Source organism: Pseudophryne corroboree, chromosome 11 (genome assembly GCF_028390025.1).
Source record: "Pseudophryne corroboree isolate aPseCor3 chromosome 11, aPseCor3.hap2, whole genome shotgun sequence".
NCBI classification, from domain to species: domain Eukaryota; kingdom Metazoa; phylum Chordata; class Amphibia; order Anura; family Myobatrachidae; genus Pseudophryne; species Pseudophryne corroboree.
Genome location: NC_086454.1, coordinates 296338003 through 296357528, shown reverse-complemented (window position 1 = coordinate 296357528; position 19526 = coordinate 296338003). Strand labels below are relative to the sequence as shown.

General features: G+C 48.4%; 1 protein-coding gene across 2 annotated transcripts in view; it reads right to left on the bottom strand.

Annotated features, from left to right (window-relative positions):
• The window catches only part of LOC134969495 (IST1 homolog), a 114033-nt gene that overhangs the window by 60649 nt on the left and 33858 nt on the right, over positions 1–19526 (bottom strand). For both annotated transcript variants that reach the window (XM_063945484.1, XM_063945483.1), the window contains one exon: positions 10229–10329. In XM_063945484.1, the coding sequence (XP_063801554.1) occupies positions 10229–10316 (88 nt within the window). In that variant the 5' untranslated portion in view covers positions 10317–10329. The remainder of the gene's footprint in view (positions 1–10228; positions 10330–19526) is intronic.

Below are 19526 nucleotides of genomic sequence, written 5' to 3'. Positions count from 1 at the left end.
GCATTCACCACACTACCGCTTCACTCACCACACTATCGCTGCATTCACCACACTACCGCTTCACTCACCACACTATCGCTGCATTCACCACACTACCGCTTCACTCACCACACTATCGCTGCACTTACCACACTACCGCTTCACTCACCACACTATCGCTGCATTCACTACACTACCGCTTCACTCACCACACTATCGCTGCACTTACCACACTACCGCTTCACTCACCACACTATCGCTGCATTCACTACACTACCGCTTCACTCACCACACTATCGCTGCATTCACCACACTACCGCTTCACTCACCACACTATCGCTGCATTCACCACACTACCGCTTCACTCACCACACTATCGCTGCATTCACCACACTACCGCTGCATTCACCACACTACCGCTTCACTCACCACACTATCGCTGCATTCACCACACTACCGCTTCACTCACCACACTATCGCTGCATTCACCACACTACCGCTTCACTCACCACACTATCGCTGCATTCACCACACTACCGCTTCACTCACCACACTATCGCTGCATTCACCACACTACCGCTTCACTCACCACACTATCGCTGCATTCACCACACTACCGCTTCACTCACCACACTATCGCTGCATTCACCACACTACCGCTTCACTCACCACACTATCGCTGCATTCACCACACTACCGCTTCACTCACCACACTATCGCTGCATTCACCACACTACCGCTTCACTCACCACACTATCGCTGCATTCACCACACTACCGCTTCACTCACCACACTATCGCTGCATTCACCACACTACCGCTTCACTCACCACACTATCGCTGCATTCACCACACTACCGCTTCACTCACCACACTATCGCTGCACTTACCACACTACAGCTTCACTCACCACACTATCGCTGCATTCACTACACTACCGCTTCACTCACCACACTATCGCTGCATTCACCACACTACCGCTTCACTCACCACACTATCGCTGCATTCACCACACTACCGCTTCACTCACCACACTATTGCTGCATTCACCATACTACAGCTTCACTCACCACACTATCGCTGCATTCACTACACTACCGCTTCACTCACCACACTATCGCTGCATTCACCACACTACCGCTTCACTCACCACACTATCGCTGCATTCACCACACTACCGCTTCACTCACCACACTATTGCTGCATTCACCACACTACCGCTTCACTCACCACACTACCGCTGCACTCACCACACTATCGCAGCATTCACCACACTACCGCTTCACTCACCACACTATCGCTGCATTCACCACACTACCGCTTCACTCACCACACTATCGCTGCATTCACCACACTACCGCTTCACTCACCACACTATCGCTGCATTCACCACACTACCGCTTCACTCACCACACTACCGCTGCACTCACCACACTATCGCTGCATTCACCACACTACCGCTTCACTCACCACACTATCGCTTCACTCACCACACTATCGCTGCATTCACCACACTACCGCTTCATTCACCACACTACCGCTTCATTCACCACACTATCGCTTCACTCACCACACAACCGCTGCATTCACCACACTACCGCTGCATTCACCACACTACCGCTTCACTCACCACACTATCGCTGCATTCACCACACTATCGCTTCACTCACCACACTACCGCTTCACTCACCACACTATCGCTTCACTCACCACACTACCGCTTCACTCACCACACTATCGCTTCACTCACCACACTACCGCTTCACTCACCACACTACTGCTTCACTCACCACACAACCGCTGCATTCACCACACTACCGCTTCACTCACCACACAACCGCTGCATTCACCACACTATCGCTTCACTCACCACACTACCTCTTCACTCACCACACTATCGCTTCACTCACCACACTACCGCTGCATTCACCACACTACCGCTTCACTCACCACACTATCGCTTCACTCACCACACTACCTCTTCACTCACCACACTATCGCTTCACTCACCACACTACCGCTGCATTCACCACACAACCGCTGCATTCACCACACTATCGCTTCACTCACCACACTATCGCTGCATTCACCACACTATCGCTTCACTCACCACACTACCGCTTCACTCACCACACTATCGCTTCACTCACCACACTACCGCTTCACTCACCACACTACCGCTTCACTCACCACACAACCGCTGCATTCACCACACTATCGCTGCATTCACTACACTACCGCTTCACTCACCACACTATCGCTTCACTCACCACACTACCGCTGCATTCACCACACTATCGCTGCATTCACCACACTACCGCTTCACTCACCACACAACCGCTGCATTCACCACACTATCGCTTTACTCACCACACTACCGCTGCATTCACCACACTATCGCTTCACTCACCACACTACCTCTTCACTCACCACACTATCGCTTCACTCACCACACTACCGCTGCATTCACCACACTACCGCTTCACTCACCACACTATCGCTTCACTCACCACACTACCTCTTCACTCACCACACTATCGCTTCACTCACCACACTACCGCTGCATTCACCACACAACCGCTGCATTCACCACACTATCGCTTCACTCACCACACTATCGCTGCATTCACCACACTATCGCTTCACTCACCACACTACCGCTTCACTCACCACACTATCGCTTCACTCACCACACTACCGCTTCACTCACCACACTACCGCTTCACTCACCACACAACCGCTGCATTCACCACACTATCGCTGCATTCACTACACTACCGCTTCACTCACCACACTATCGCTTCACTCACCACACTACCGCTGCATTCACCACACTATCGCTGCATTCACCACACTACCGCTTCACTCACCACACAACCGCTGCATTCACCACACTATCGCTTTACTCACCACACTACCGCTGCATTCACCACACTATCGCTTCACTCACCACACTATCGCTGCATTCACCACACTACCGCTTCACTCACCACACTATCGCTGCATTCACCACACTACCGCTTCACTCACCACACTACCGCTTCACTCACCACACTACCGCTGCATTCACCACACTACCGCTGCATTCACCACACTACCGCTGCATTCACCACACTACCGCTTCACTCACCACACTATCGCTTCACTCACCACACTACCGCTTCACTCACCACACTACCTCTTCACTCACCACACTACCTCTTCACTCACCACACTATCGCTTCACTCACCACACTATCGCTTCACTCACCACACTACCGCTTCACTCACCACACAACCGCTGCATTCACCACACTATCGCTTTACTCACCACACTACCGCTGCATTCACCACACTATCGCTGCATTCACCACACTACCGCTTCACTCACCACACTATCGCTTCACTCACCACACTACCGCTGCATTCACCACACTACCGCTTCACTCACCACACTATCGCTTCACTCACCACACTACCGCTGCATTCACCACACTACCGCTTCACTCACCACACTATCGCTTCACTCACCACACTACCGCTGCATTCACCACACTACCGCTTCACTCACCACACTATCGCTTCACTCACCACACTACCGCTGCATTCACCACACTACCGCTTCACTCACCACACTATCGCTTCACTCACCACACTATCGCTGCATTCACCACACTACCGCTTCACTCACCACACTACCGCTGCATTCACCACACTATCGCTGCATTCACCACACTACCGCTTCACTCACCACACTATCGCTGCATTCACCACACTACCGCTTCACTCACCACACTATCGCTTCACTCACCACACTATCGCTGCATTCACCACACTACCGCTTCACTCACCACACTATCGCTGCATTCACCACACTACCGCTTCACTCACCACACTATCGCTGCATTCACCACACTATCGCTGCATTCACCACACTATCGCTTCACTCACCACACTACCGCTGCATTCACCACACTATCGCTGCATTCACCACACTATCGCTTCACTCACCACACTACCGCTGCATTCACCACACTATCGCTGCATTCACCACACTACCGCTTCACTCACCACACTATCGCTTCACTCACCACACTACCGCTGCATTCACCACACTACCGCTTCACTCACCACACTATCGCTTCACTCACCACACTACCACTGCATTCACCACACTACCGCTTCACTCACCACACTATCGCTTCACTCACCACACTACCGCTGCATTCACCACACTACCGCTTCACTCACCACACTATCGCTTCACTCACCACACTACCGCTGCATTCACCACACTATCGCTGCATTCACCACACTACCGCTTCACTCACCACACTATCGCTGCATTCACCACACTATCGCTGCATTCACCACACTACCGCTTCACTCACCACACTATCGCTGCATTCACCACACTACCGCTTCACTCACCACACTATCGCTGCATTCACCACACTATCGCTGCATTCACCACACTACCGCTTCACTCACCACACTATCGCTTCACTCACCACACTACCGCTGCATTCACCACACTATCGCTGCATTCACCACACTACCGCTTCACTCACCACACTACCGCTGCATTCACCACACTACCGCTTCACTCACCACACTACCGCTGCATTCACCACACTACCGCTGCATTCACCACACTATCGCTTCACTCACCACACTATCGCTGCATTCACCACACTATCGCTTCACTCACCACACTACCTCTTCACTCACCACACTATCGCTTCACTCACCACACTACCGCTGCATTCACCACACTACCGCTTCACTCACCACACTATCGCTGCATTCACCACACTACCGCTTCACTCACCACACTACCGCTGCATTCACCACACTACCGCTTTACTCACCACACTACCGCTGCATTCACCACACTATCGCTGCATTCACCACACTATCGCTGCATTCACCACACTACCGCTTTACTCACCACACTACCGCTGCATTCACCACACTATCGCTGCATTCACCACACTACCGCTTTACTCACCACACTACCGCTGCATTCACCACACTATCGCTGCATTCACCACACTATCGCTGCATTCACCACACTATCGCTGCATTCACCACACTATCGCTGCATTCACCACACTACCGCTTTACTCACTACACTACCGCTGCATTCACCACACTATCGCTTCACTCACCACACTACCGCTGCATTCACCACACTACCGCTGCATTCACCACACTATCGCTGCATTCACCACACTACCGCTTCACTCACCACACTACCGCTGCATTCACCACACTACCGCTTCACTCACCACACTACCGCTGCATTCACCACACTACCGCTTCACTCACCACACTATCGCTGCATTCACCACAGTATCGCTTCACTCACCACACTATCGCTGCATTCACCACACTACCGCTTCACTCACCACACTACCGCTGCATTCACCACACTACCGCTTCACTCACCACACTACCGCTGCATTCACCACACTACCGCTTCACTCACCACACTACCGCTGCATTCACCACACTATCGCTTCACTCACCACACTATCGCTGCATTCACCACACTACCGCTTCACTCACCACACTACCGCTTCACTCACCACACTATCGCTGCATTCACCACACTACTGCTTCACTCACCACACTACCGCTTCACTCACCACACTACCGCTGCTTTCACCACACTACCGCTTCACTCACCACACTACCGCTGCATTCACCACACTACCGCTTCACTCACCACACTATCGCTGCATTCACCACGCTATCGCTGCATTCACCACACTACCGCTTCACTCACCACACTACCGCTGCATTCACCACACTACCGCTTCACTCACCACACTATCGCTGCATTCGGCACACTACCGCTTCACTCACCACACTATTGCTGCATTCACCATACTACCGCTTCACTCACCACACTACCGCTTCCCTCACCACACTACCGCTTCACTCACCACACTACCGCTTCACTCACCCCACTACCGCTGCATTCACCACACTACCGCTGCATTCACCACACTACCGCTTCACTCACCACACTACCGCTTCACTTACCACACTATCGTGCATTCACCACACTACCGCTTCACTCTCCACACTACCGCTGTATTCACCACACTACCGCTGCATTCACCACACTACCGCTTCACTCACCACACTATCGCTTCACTCACCACACAACCGCTGCATTCGGCACAGGTTAATATTCCCAATCATAGTCCACGTGGACTGTAAAGAATTAAAAAGTTTTAAAAATTAGGGGGGGGGGGGGGAACAAAACAAAAAAACTTATGTCGACAATATGTGTGTCGGACATTATCATGTCAACTATCTGAACCTGTCGACCTTTTGTACCTGTCCAGCTTAAGCATTGACCTATTGCATGTCGATCATATGGTGTCGACATATTGACTGTTGAACTAATGCTGGTTTCAGTTCACAATATGGCTGCTTCCACTGTGTGAAGGTAATAAATGCTATGCAAAATGGGAGTGACACATCTTCTTAGTATCCATAAGAAGACCAAGATAGCCGCCTTCATGGAGGCGCACATATTTGCAATGCCAAATGGCAGGAAATGATGGGTTCCTTGTAAAAGCAACATTGGCCCTCATCTCGAGATGATCGTAGCTGTGCTAAATTTAGCAGAGCTACGATCATTTACACTGACATGCGGGGGGACGCCCAGCACAGAGCTAGTCCGCCCCGCATGTCAGTGCCGGCTCCCCCGCAGAAGTCTAAAGGCATCGCACAACGGCAATGCCTTTGCACTTCAAGAGTAGCTCCCGACCAGCACAGCTTTAGCGTGCTGGCCGGGAGCTACTAGTCGCTCCCCGGCCCGCAGCTGCTGCGTATGACATCACGCAGCTGCTGCGGGCCACTCCCCGCATGGTCCGGCCACTCCCCGCATAGTCCGGCCACGCCTGTGTTGGCCGGACCGCGCCCACGAAACAGCGGCAAATCGCCGCCATTCCACCCCCTCCCGCCCAGCGACTGCCTCTGCCTGTCAATCAGGCAGAGGCGATCACAGTCCAGCTACGGCGTTCGGCCGTCTGGCATGCTCCGGCGCACTACGGCGCTGGCACATGCGCAGTGGGTACCCGTCCGCTTGGCTGCGATTAAAAGCAGCGAGTGAACAGGTCAGAATGACCCCCATTGTACCTAGCTTTGAGGAGCAGTGACAAAACTAATATTTTCCCTGTGGAGCAGGTTTATTGGGAATAGAGGGAAGAGTTTAAGTGGAATTTCCTGCTCTATGGGAAGATCGTACTTGCCAACTTTTGGCTTCCCTCCCAATGAGGGAGGCGTGGCATGGCATAGGTAGGCGGTATGTAGGGGAATGTGATGGCAGCATGGACAGTGTAATGGTTAGCATTACTGTCTCACAGCACTAAGATCCTGGGTTTGATTCCCATCATAGCCCTAAATGTGTGGAGTTTGTATATTCTCCCTGTGCTTGCATGAGTATTCCTCCGGGTACTCCGGTTTCCTCACACAATCCAAAACTATACTGGTAGGTTAATTAGCTCCCAACAAAATTAACCCTACCATGAATGTGTGTGCGTGTACATGTGATAGGGAATAGGCCAGTCTGCAAAAACTGTTGGAATTCTCTCAAGCTCAGAGCTGACGTTCTTTTCACGTGATACATTTTCCACCTTCCATTTGTATCTTAGCAGAGAAACGCATTTTAGGCGCCACTTATCCCGTGTAACAAAAAGCTTCAAACTAGTAAAAGTAACATATAATTAGGACAATTGTGATGTTGTCGCTGTCATAATTAAATTAGGCCGCAAATTAAGCTATACTGATCAGTATTTGAGGGGAAAAACTGTAAAATGTAATGAAATGGGTGATTCTCAAATGGTATGACGTTGAACTTGTTGTGATGTATACAGTTCTGCACAGAGCGGGGCTGGGGTAGAGTTCCATGCAAGTTCCTTCTACATGCACTCCACACCTGCAGCTGCAACCAGGAGCACATGGGCAAAAAGTCATACACAACTCAGTCTCATCTCCACCTGCAGTTGAATGCGGGTAACTGGGCAGCAACGGGGCATGTGCTGAGGTCATGTAATGGGCATGTAGGCGGAATTGTAGCCTATGCTGAGCGGACCATGTGCAGAGATCCAGCAGATTTCAGATGGGTCTCTTGCACCAGGTATAGGGCTGGTGTAAATCATACTTACCGATATTTTAAATCTCCTTTCCGGGAGATGACCGGAGAGGAGAAGCAGGCGGGCGGGGATGAGGGAGGAGCCAAGCTGATTACATCAGTAGGCTCCGCCCACTCCCCGGTAAACGACTGTAATTGGATGAAATATGGCTAGGGGCGGGGCTAAAATGACGTGATTAGCATCTGATCCGCCATTAGGCTCCGCCCCCACCGGGTCAGTGATTTTACTGTGATATTCTCCCTATTCTGCCCACTTTACTAGGGAGTGGGCAGAATGCGGGAGGGGTGCCCACTCTTCCGGGGGCTGCGGGGGACTACCCGAAAACCGGGTGTCTCCCGCAGAAACCGGGAGAGTAGGTAAGTATGGTGTAAATGCGCACTGAATATCAGGGACGTGCGGTGAGGTAAATGGCTCAGGAGGCACTGGCTTGCATTAGAGCTAGATTTACACACAATATATGCGCCAAAGGGTACATGTGCGCATTATACACAGGTACAGCAGTATATACTGCTGGAAATTTGGTTAGTTTTGCTCAGAGATGTGCGGAAAAGATAGGCGCCATAGACTTTTTATTCCACAGTTTTGGCTGTAAAAATGATTAGAACAATGCAAAGAAGATATTTCTAACATATTCTTTGTATTTTTCATACACTTTATACAGTCAAAGCTCTGGCATAAACGTTGGTATAACAGGAAAGGCTCTGCCTCACCCCATTGCACGGATGCGTGCAACTCTGCATATCAGAGCCAGCCATATGCATAGGCAAACTAGGCAATTGCCTAGGGCATTTGATATGCCTAGGGGCATCATCAGCTTCTGCTGATTAAAATGATATGCGGCATGCCTATATTCTGTGTGTAGCATTTCATAAGCAGATACAGACACAGTCTCACACAGTATGTAGGCATGCTGCATATCATTTTAATCAGCAGAAGCTGCTTGTGCATCCTAGCCACATAGCAATGCAAATAAGATGCATTTTCATAAAAAAAAAAAAGGTGCCCGATGTTAGCATTGATGCAAGATTTGTGAGGACACATCTGTATCCAAGCAGAGGCAGAGGTCACAGTGTTAGTGGAAGTGTGAGTGCTGTGTGCATGTGAGTGGGTTGGTTGTGCAGTAGTGTTCAGAATATGTGTAAGGAGCATTACGTGTGTCATGTAAAAATGCTTTAATAATGTGCAACATATGTGTAAAGGGCCACTATGTGTGTCATTATGTGTATAAGGGCATTAATAATGTGCGGCATATGTGTAACAGGGTACTACTGTATGTGTGTCATTATGTGTATAGGGGTACTAATAATGTGCAGCAAATGTGTATGGGGCACTATGTGTGTCATTATGTGTATAAGGGCATTAATAATGTGCGGCATATGTGTAAGGGACATTATGTGTAAAAGGGCATTAATAAAGGTTGTCATAATGTGTAAGGTGCATTATGTTTATAAGGACATTAATAAAGTGTCTCATATGTGTAAGGGGCATTACTGTGTGGAATTGTGTATAAATGCATTACTAATGTGTGGCATTATGTGTATAAGGTGCTCTACTATGTGGCGCTGCATATAGAAAGGGCATTACTGTGTCGTCTAATGTGAATAAAGAGCAATAAGGTGTGGTGTAATGTGAATAAGGAGCAATTCAGTGTGATGTAATGTGAATAAGGGGCTCTACTGTGAGGAGTAACGTTTATAAGGTAAAGTGATACTACTGTGGGATGTAATATGAATTATGGACACTATCGCAAGATAAAATGTGAATAAAGTTGCAGCACTGTGTGGCGTAATTGGAATTGGGGTTACTATTGTGTGGCCATGCCCCTTCCCAGCAAGAAGATGCCCCTTTTTGGGCTGTGCGTCAAATGTGCGAACTGTTCCTATTTAAAATATAGGGGGTACAAGGACTGCTGTGGGTGAGGGGTGATAGTGCTGGGAAAGAGGTGCAAGGTCAGAGGCAGAACCAGAGGTGGTGCTAGGGGGCACCAGCCAAAATCTTGCCTAGGGCATCATATTGGTTAGGGCCGGCTCTGCTGCATATGGCGAATATCCGCCTATAGATCCATACGCGCTGTACGGCTGTGCAAAGTATACTCACTCTTCTTCTTTTCCAGTAGTTTCAGGCGGTTGATCGCAAGCCTTAGATTGACTCGCAGGCGTTCAGCCTTGAACCCTGAGCTCAACATGCTGACTCTTCCTCTACATAGAAAAAAAAACACAGAAAAAAATGAAAGCTTCAATACACAAATATTTGTTAATTTTTTTTATACATCTGAAGAAGAATAACTCATTGAAATGACTGCGGCCAATGGGGGTCATTCCGAGTTGTTCGCTCGTTGCCGATTTTCACTATGCTGCGATTTGTTGCAAATTGCGCATAGTGCTTTAGTTATTTAACTAAAAACTTAGCAGATTTGCTGTGGATTCTGCGGCGATTTTCAGTCGCTCTGCTGATCGGTAAATGATTGACAGGAAAGGGGCGTTTCTGGGTGGTAACTGAGCGTTTTCCAGGAGTGTGCTAAAAAACGAAGGCATGTCAGGGAAAAACGAGGGAGTGTCTGGAGAAACGGGGGAGTGGCTGGCCGAACACAGGGCGTGTTTGTGACGTTAAACCAGTAGGTCTGGAGCTACTCAGAAACTGCAAGAAAATATTTAGTAGCAATTCTGCTAATCTTTCGTTCGCTATTCTGCTAAGCTAAGATACACTCCCAGAGGGCGGCGGCTTAGCGTGTGCAATGCTGCTAAATCAGCTAGCGAGCGAACAACGCGGAATGACCCCCAGTGTTCCTTCCCCTGCGCTTTATATCACCGTATTCCACCCTTCTCTGCATCTGGCATTTGGCAAATTGTATATTATGAATAACGCACATAAATAATTACCGGTAAATGTACTGCAATGCCATTTTTCCCAGAAGAAGAGAATCAGGATCCTATTTGTTAGTGGAAGACCACACACCTTGTGGTCCTGGTTTGGTGGTGGCACAGATGCGACGGAGGAAGCGCCTTTTGCTGCAGTCGAATCTTTATGCTAAAGACTCTCATTTGTAAAAGCGCTGAGATGTATTGTCCACTAGTGTCTTAAGACAGTGCATCTCCGTCCAGTGACCCTCATTCAGCATTCATTGCGTTTGCAAAGCTGCACGCAGGCCCCCCAAACACCTCTGCCTGTCAATCAGGCTGGCTGTCCTCCATTAATCAGAAAACTGCGCGGGGGATCATAATAGTTATCCTAACTGAATTAGCCCTAGTGTGCTTTAGATGCACCATCTAAATTGTCACCAGCCCTATGACAGGTGCATGCAGTGTTTTAAACATGGCGGCACCGGTCAGCAGCATGCAATGACAGCGGCTTAAGCGTTCTGCTGAAAATGGAGAAGGAACCTTCCCCCCATAAGCCTACAAATGCCCTAGGGAGGTAAAAACACCATCCTCATGCTCAGGGGCAGATTGGGATCGACAACCAGCCCGGGAAATTTATGGAAGCAGCCCTAATGGATGGGGGGGAGGGGGGTCTGTCAAATGGGAGGGATTACTGCTCTGAAGACCTGATGAAATTAATGCAAGGAAAGTGCGCGCCGCAGTCACATTGCAAAATTTTAGGGCCGTGGCTTCACGGGGAAGGGGCGTGGCCACATAATATAGTGCCAATTCACATTACACCACAAAGTAGTGCCGCTTGTACACATTGCACCAGATAGAACCTCTTATACACACTGCGCCAGGTAGAGCACGTTATACATATTCCGCCAGATAGAGCACGTTCTACACGGTATACACTTTGCGGCAGGCAGAGCACATTATACACATTGCACCAGGTAAAGCACATTATACACTTTCTGAAAGGCAGAGCACATTATACACATTGCACCAGGTAGAGCACGTTATACACTTTGCGCCAGGCAGAGCACATTATACGCATTTCACCAGGTAAAGCACATTATACATATTGCACCAGGTAGAGCACGTTATACACATTGCACCAGATAAAGCATATTATACATATTGCACCAGGTAGAGCACATTATACACATTGCACCGGGTAGAGCACGTTATACACATTGCAGCGGGTAAAGCACATTATTCACAGTGCACCAGGTAAAGCACATTATACACACTGCACCAGGTAAAGCCATTGGCGGAAGTCTGGGAGGCAATGGAGTCGGATGCCACCGGGCTCCAGCAATGAAGGGGGCACCTTCTCCATTGCCTCCAACAGTGTGGTTGTCCGGCTGTGGCTCCCGTCTCCCGAAATGCACCCCGGCTCCCGCCCGGCTTCAGGATGATGATACCGCGACGCTTCAGCTCCCGCCCCCCATTGCGCAGCTACCCGGCCAGCCTGATGACATCACGGCTGGCCGGCTCCCGCCCCACAGTGCCGCTACCCAGCTCCTGCACCACCACAGCACAGCTTCCCGGCTTCAGCTCCTGCCGCACAACGCCGCTGCCCAGCTCCACCTGCATGCTTACACTGAGGCAGGTGAGAAGAGGTATCTTATGGAGGAAAGTGTCAGGGTGGGGGACAGTGTGTGTGTGTGTGTGTGTGTGTGTGTGTGTGTGTGTGTGTGTGTGTGTGTGTGTGTGTATTTGTATAGATGTGTTTGTGACTGTGAGTATGTATATATGTGGCTATGTGTGTGTATATATGTGGCTATGTGTGTATAAGTGGTATAATGTGTGTGTATATATGCTGTGTGTATATGTGGTTGGGTGTGTATTTGTATATATGTGAGTGCGTGTATATGTGGCTGTGAGTGTATACCTGCCTGGACTGGGCCGCGGGGGGGCACTATAAACTTTTTCGCCTCCGGGCGTCTTATAATAACTTACGCCCCTGGGTAAAGCACATTATACACATTGCACCAGGTAAAGCACATTATACACATTGCACCAGGTAAAGCACATTATACACATTGCACCAGGTAGATCACGTTATACACATTGCACCTGGCAGAGCACGTTATACACATTGCTTCCTGTCAATCAGTCTGCGTTCGGCTAGCAATCAAAAAAGACGCAGGATTTTTTTGCTGTTTGGCCTCTCACATGCATATTACGATCTGTACGCATGCACAGTCATTCGATAATCGGCCGCTGTGCGACCAGGTCTGAATTAGGCCCCTAGTGCAGTGCACTCCGCTGTTATTTTCCATAGATGTGAGTGCGGAACTCTGGATGTATATATACAGAGAGAAAGAGAGAGAGCGCTACAGAAGTGTCATTCACTGTTGCCGCGATGCGTTCGCATGTATTGTGGCAATGATTGCACACGCCCGGGTGAGACTATTCGCAACTGCGATCGATCGCACAATGCCTTTCCTATGGATCGCGGGTGCAAATGGTTGTACGTGCCCGTGACAGAGGATACATGTGTGTGTGTGTGTGTGTGTGTGTGTGTGTCTGTGTATGTGTATATATATATATATATATATATATATATAAAAAGGGAGGTATTCAATTAGTGGCACTTCGGTAAAAACCACAGGGTGGTCTTCAGTATGCCGACTGTCGGGATCCCGGCGCACAGTATACCGGCGCTGGAATCAGCCGGCATACCGACACTTTTTCTCCCTCGTGGGGGTCCACGAACCCCCTGGAGGGGGAATAAAATAGCGTGTCGCGCATAGCGCGCCACCGTGCCCGCAGCGTGGTGAGCGCAGCGTGGTGAGCGCAGCGAGCCCGCAAGTGGCTCATTTGCCCTCGCCACGCTGTCAGTATGCCGTCAAATTAGTGCCGATTTTCCAACTGTTGGAAAACTTGGCACTATTTGAATATACCCCATAGTGTTGAATTTGGTTTGGCACTCCCTAGTGTCACCATAGCGGTCTGTGTGCCCTTGCTCAAAATTTACATAATAACTCAGTATGGATGATGTAGAAACACCATCATACAGCACGGCACTGCAGTTTGAATTTAAATAGATTCAATGCTGCTATTAGTGGCAGCACTACATCTATTTAAACTCAATCTGCAGTGCCGTGCTGTATGATGGTGTTTCTACATCATCCATATGGGAGATAGATAGATAGATAGATAGATAGATAGATAGATAGATAGATAGATAGATAGATAGATAGATAGATAGATAGATAGATAGATAGATTTATTTATTTATTTTTATGTTTTATATATATATATAAATATATATATATATTATAATATACAGGTTGAGTATCCCATATCCAAATATTCCGAAATACGGAATATTCCGAAATACGGACTTTTTTTGAGTAAGACTGAGATAGTGAAACCTTTGTTTTTTAATGTACACAAACTTTGTTAAATACACAAAGTTATTAATAATATTGTATTAAATGACCTTCAGGCTGTGTGTATAAGGTGTATATGTAACATAAATGCATTCTGTGCTTAGACTTAGTTCCCATCACCATGATAACTCATTATGGTATGCAATGATTCCAAAATACGGAAAAATCCGATATCCAAAATACCTCTGGTCCCAAGCATTTTGGATAATGGATACTCAACCTGTATATATAAAAAGATATATATATATATACATTTCTATATTACATACATATATACTATATATATATATATACTGTATATATATATAATTTATTAATATATATATATATATCAAGCGAGAGCCCCGGTACTCCAGTTGCTGGTTACTTGCTGCGGTGCCCTCCTTGTGGGTTTGCAGACCCACCGTGATACAATCGACAAAAGCAGGCGGCACTCACAGACTTGTAGCGTGCATAAAGCCACCCTGTTGGCTGGACTATTTTTTAAAGTGCAGGTTACGTCCTCAGACAACATTACAGTGCAGAACATCATCCATGTATAACAAAAATATTGGCGCCACTTACCCCCACACAGCTGAGAGTTATTGGTGGGGGTAAGTGGCGCCAATATTTTTGGTAAATACAGTATGTATGATGTTCTGCATGTAATGTTGTCTGAGGAAGGGGACACGTCCCCGAAATGTAACCTGCACTTGACTTTTATGCACGCTACAAGTCTGTGAGTGCCGCCTGCTTTTGTCGATTATATATATTGCACTTTTGGGAGAGCACACAGGAGCACACTTGAACTTGTTGTTCATCTGTGGACATATACACTACTTTAGCAGTGGCGTAAATTCATCCAAGTTGCCCGGAGGCAAGAAAAATTTGGTGCCCCCCTTTCATGCTGACTATTTGACTTCGCAAAATGAACGACATGTCCATGTCATTCCTATGAAAATTAGTTACAGCCCATTTCCCGCTAATCTATGAAGCATTAACCCATGGGAACCGAGAGCATTTTTGTGACCACCAGACAATACTATGAGCAGTTTAGTGACCGCTACACAATACTAAAAACATATCAGTGACCGCTGCAAAATGCTAAGAGCATATCAGTGACTGCTACACATCAGGCAATACGAAAAGCATTATAGTGACCTCCAGACAGTACGGAGAGCATTATTGTGACCTCCAGACAATATAGAGAGCGTTAATCTGATTGACAAACAATACGGAGGGCATTTTAGTGACCACTCCATTTACATTGCATTTTATGACATAAGTAAGCAACTCTATTTCTATAATTCCCCCCCACTATTCTGGGCACATGGAGCACTTGTTTTGACCAAGGAGGAGTGCACAGCTTGACTACTGTATATATATATATATATATATATATATATATATATATATGTATATATATATATATATATATATATATATATATACACACACACACACACACACACACACACACACACACACACACACACACACAGCATAGTCAGGGCACTCACTAATGTGTGAAGTAATTTTCCATAATGGCCGTTGTCCTCCGTTGGAGGCAAAGAGTCCCCAAATATGCAGCAATAGACGATTGGCGGCACTCATGGCTCGAGAAAGAAACACAGGACTCCCCTTAGTTGTGACACAACTAAGGGGAATCCTGTGTTTCTCTCTTGAGCCGTGAGTGCCGCCAATTGTCTATTGCTATATATCGTCTATTGCTATATATGTATCACTGGTCGGCACTCTGGAACCACCAGCCCAAATGAAACACAGTAATCACAGTGTGATGATCAACGTTTCAGGGATTGTGTCCCTTTTATCAAGACCTGAGTATAACAAGCAAAACAGAATATATGGACATACTTACCCCCCTGTGTGCTCGTGAAGTCCTACCAAACCTCCTGCTCCGGGGTCTGATGACATCATCAGCACACGGCTGCACCGGACCCGCATCGCACCCCTACGGTGTTTCATTTGGGTTGGTGGTTCCGGAGTGCCGTCCAGTGATACATACCATATATCAAAACCACGTAGGAAAGGCACCTGGACAAGTCGATTCATCTAATTAATCGATTAATCTGAGTGCCGGAACAATTGGATCCAATAAATAAATAAATAAATTATATATATATTTCTCTGACGTCCTAGTGGATGCTGGGAACTCCGTAAGGACCATGGGGAATAGCGGCTCCGCAGGAGACTGGGCACAAAAGTAAAAGCTTTATGACTAGCTGGTGTGCACTGGCTCCTCCCCCTATGACCCTCCTCCAAGCCTTAGTTAGATTTTTGTGCCCGGCCGAGAAGGGTGCATGCTAGGTAGCTCTCCTGAGCTGCTTAGAGTAAAAGTTTAAATAGGTTTTTTATTTTCAGTGAGACCTGCTGGCAACAGGCTCACTGCATCGTGGGACTAAGGGGAGAAGAAGCGAACTCACCTGCATGCAGAGTGGATTGGGCTTCTTGGCTACTGGACATTAGCTCCAGAGGGACGATCACAGGCTCAGCTTGGATGGGTCCCGGAGCCGCGCCGCCGGCCCCCTTACAGAGCCAGAAGAGCGAAGAGGTCCGGAAAAATCGGCGGCAGAAGACGTTCCTGTCTTCAATAAGGTAGCGCACAGCACTGCAGCTGTGCGCCATTGCTCTCAGCACACTTCACACTCCGGTCACTGAGGGTGCAGGGCGCTGGGGGGGAGCGCCCTGAGACGCAATAAAACACGTTTTAAACCTTATATGGCTAAAGAAATGCATCACATATAGCTCCTGGGCTATATGGATGCATTTAACCCCTGCCAGTTTTCCTAAAAAAAGCGGGAGAAAAGGCCGCCGAAAAGGGGGCGGAGCCTATCTCCTCAGCACACAAGCGCCATTTTCCCTCACAGCTCCGCTGGAAGGACGGCTCCCTACTCTCCCCTGCAGTCCTGCTACAGAATCAGGGTAAAACAAGAGAGGGGGGGCACTAATTGGCAGATAATACAAATACAGCAGCTATAGAAGGGAGAAACACTTATATAAGGTTATCCCTGTATATATATATATAGCGCTCTGGTGTGTGCTGGCAAACTCTCCCTCTGTCTCCCCAAAGGGCTCGTGGGGTCCTGTCCTCTATCAGAGCATTCCCTGTGTGTGTGCTGTGTGTCGGTACGATTGTGTCGACATGTATGAGGAGGAAAATGATGTGGAGGCGGAGTAATTGCCTGTAATAGTGATGTCACCCCCTAGGGAGTCGACACCTGACTGGATGGTCGTATGGAAGGAATTACGTGACAGTGTCAGCACTTTGCAAAAAACTGTTGACGACATGAGACAGCCGGCAAATCAGTTAGTGCCTGTCCAGGCGTCTCAAACACCGTCAGGGGCTCTAAAGCGCCCGTTACCTCAGATGGTCGACACAGACCCAGACACGGATACTGACTCCAGCGTCGACGGTGACGAGACAAACGTAATGTCCAGTAGGGCCACACGTTACATGATCACGGCAATGAAGGAGGCTTTGAACATTTCTGATACTACAAGTACCACAAAAAGAGGTATTATGTGGGGTGTGAAAAAACTACTCATAGTTTTTCCTGAATCAGATGAATTAAATGAGGTGTGTGACAAAGCGTGGGTTTCCCCCGATAAAAAACTGCTGATTTCTAATAAATTATTGGCATTATACCCTTTCCCGCCAGAGGTTAGGGCGCGTTGGGAAACACCCCCTAGGGTAGATAAGGCGCTCACACGCTTATCAAAACAAGTGGCGTTGCCGTCTCCTGATACGGCCGCCCTCAAGGAACCAGCTGATAGAAAGCTGGAAAATATCCTAAAGGGTATATACACACATACTGGTGTTATACTACGACCAGCAATCGCCTCAGCCTGGAAGTGCAGCGCTGGAGTGGCTTGGTCGGATTCCCTGACTGAAAATATTGATACCCTGGATACGGACAGTATATTATTGACTATAGAGCATTTAAAGGATGCATTACTATATATGCGAGATGCACAGAGGGATATTTGCACCCTGGCATCAAGAGTAAGTGCGCTGTCCATTTCTGCCAGAAGAAGTTTATGGACACGACAGTGGTCAGGTGATGCGGATTCCAAACGGCATATGGAAGTTTTGCCGTATAAAGGGGAGGAGTTATTTGGGGTTGGTCTATCGGACCTGGTGGCCACGGCGACGGCTGGGAAATCCACCTTTTTACCCCAGGTCACCTCTCAGCAGAAAAAGACACCGTCTTTTCAAACTCAGTCCTTTCGTCCCCATAAGGGCAAGCGGGCAAAAGGCCACTCATTTCTGCCCCGGGGCAGAGGAAGGGGAAAAAGACTGCAGCAGGCAGCCTCTTCCCAGGATCAGAAGCCCTCCCCCGCTTCTGCCAAGTCTTCAGCATGACGCTGGGGCTTTACAAGCGGACTCAGGCACGGTGGGGGCCCGTCTCAAAAATTTCAACGCGCAGTGGGCTCACTCGCAAGTGGACCCCTGGATCCTGCAGGTAGTATCACAGGGGTACAAATTGGAATTCGAGACGTCTCCCCCTCGCCGGTTCCTGAAGTCTGCTCTACCAACGTCTCCCTCCGACAGGGAGGCAGTATTGGAAGCTAATCACAAGCTGTATTCCCAGCAGGTGATAATCAAGGTACCCCTCCTACAACAGGGAAAGGGGTATTACTCCACGCTGTTTGTGGTACCGAAGCCGGACGGCTCGGTGAGACCGATTTTAAATCTGAAATCATTGAACACTTACATAAAAAGGTTCAAATTCAAGATGGAGTCACTCAGAGCAGTGATAGCGAACCTGGAAGAAGGGGACTATATGGTGTCTCTGGACATCAAAGATGCTTATCTCCATGTCCCAATCTACCCTTCTCACCAAGGGTACCTCAGGTTTGTGGTACAGAACTGTCATTATCAGTTTCAGACGCTGCCGTTTGGATTGTCCACGGCACCACGGGTCTTTACCAAGGTAATGGCCGAAATGATGATTCTTCTTCGAAGAAAAGGCGTCTTAATTATCCCTTACTTGGACGATCTCCTGATAAGGGCAAGGTCCAGGGAACAGTTAGAGGTCAGAGTAGCACTATCTCAGGTAGTGCTACGTCAGCACGGGTGGATTCTAAATATTCCAAAATCGCAGCTGATTCCAACAACACGTCTACTGT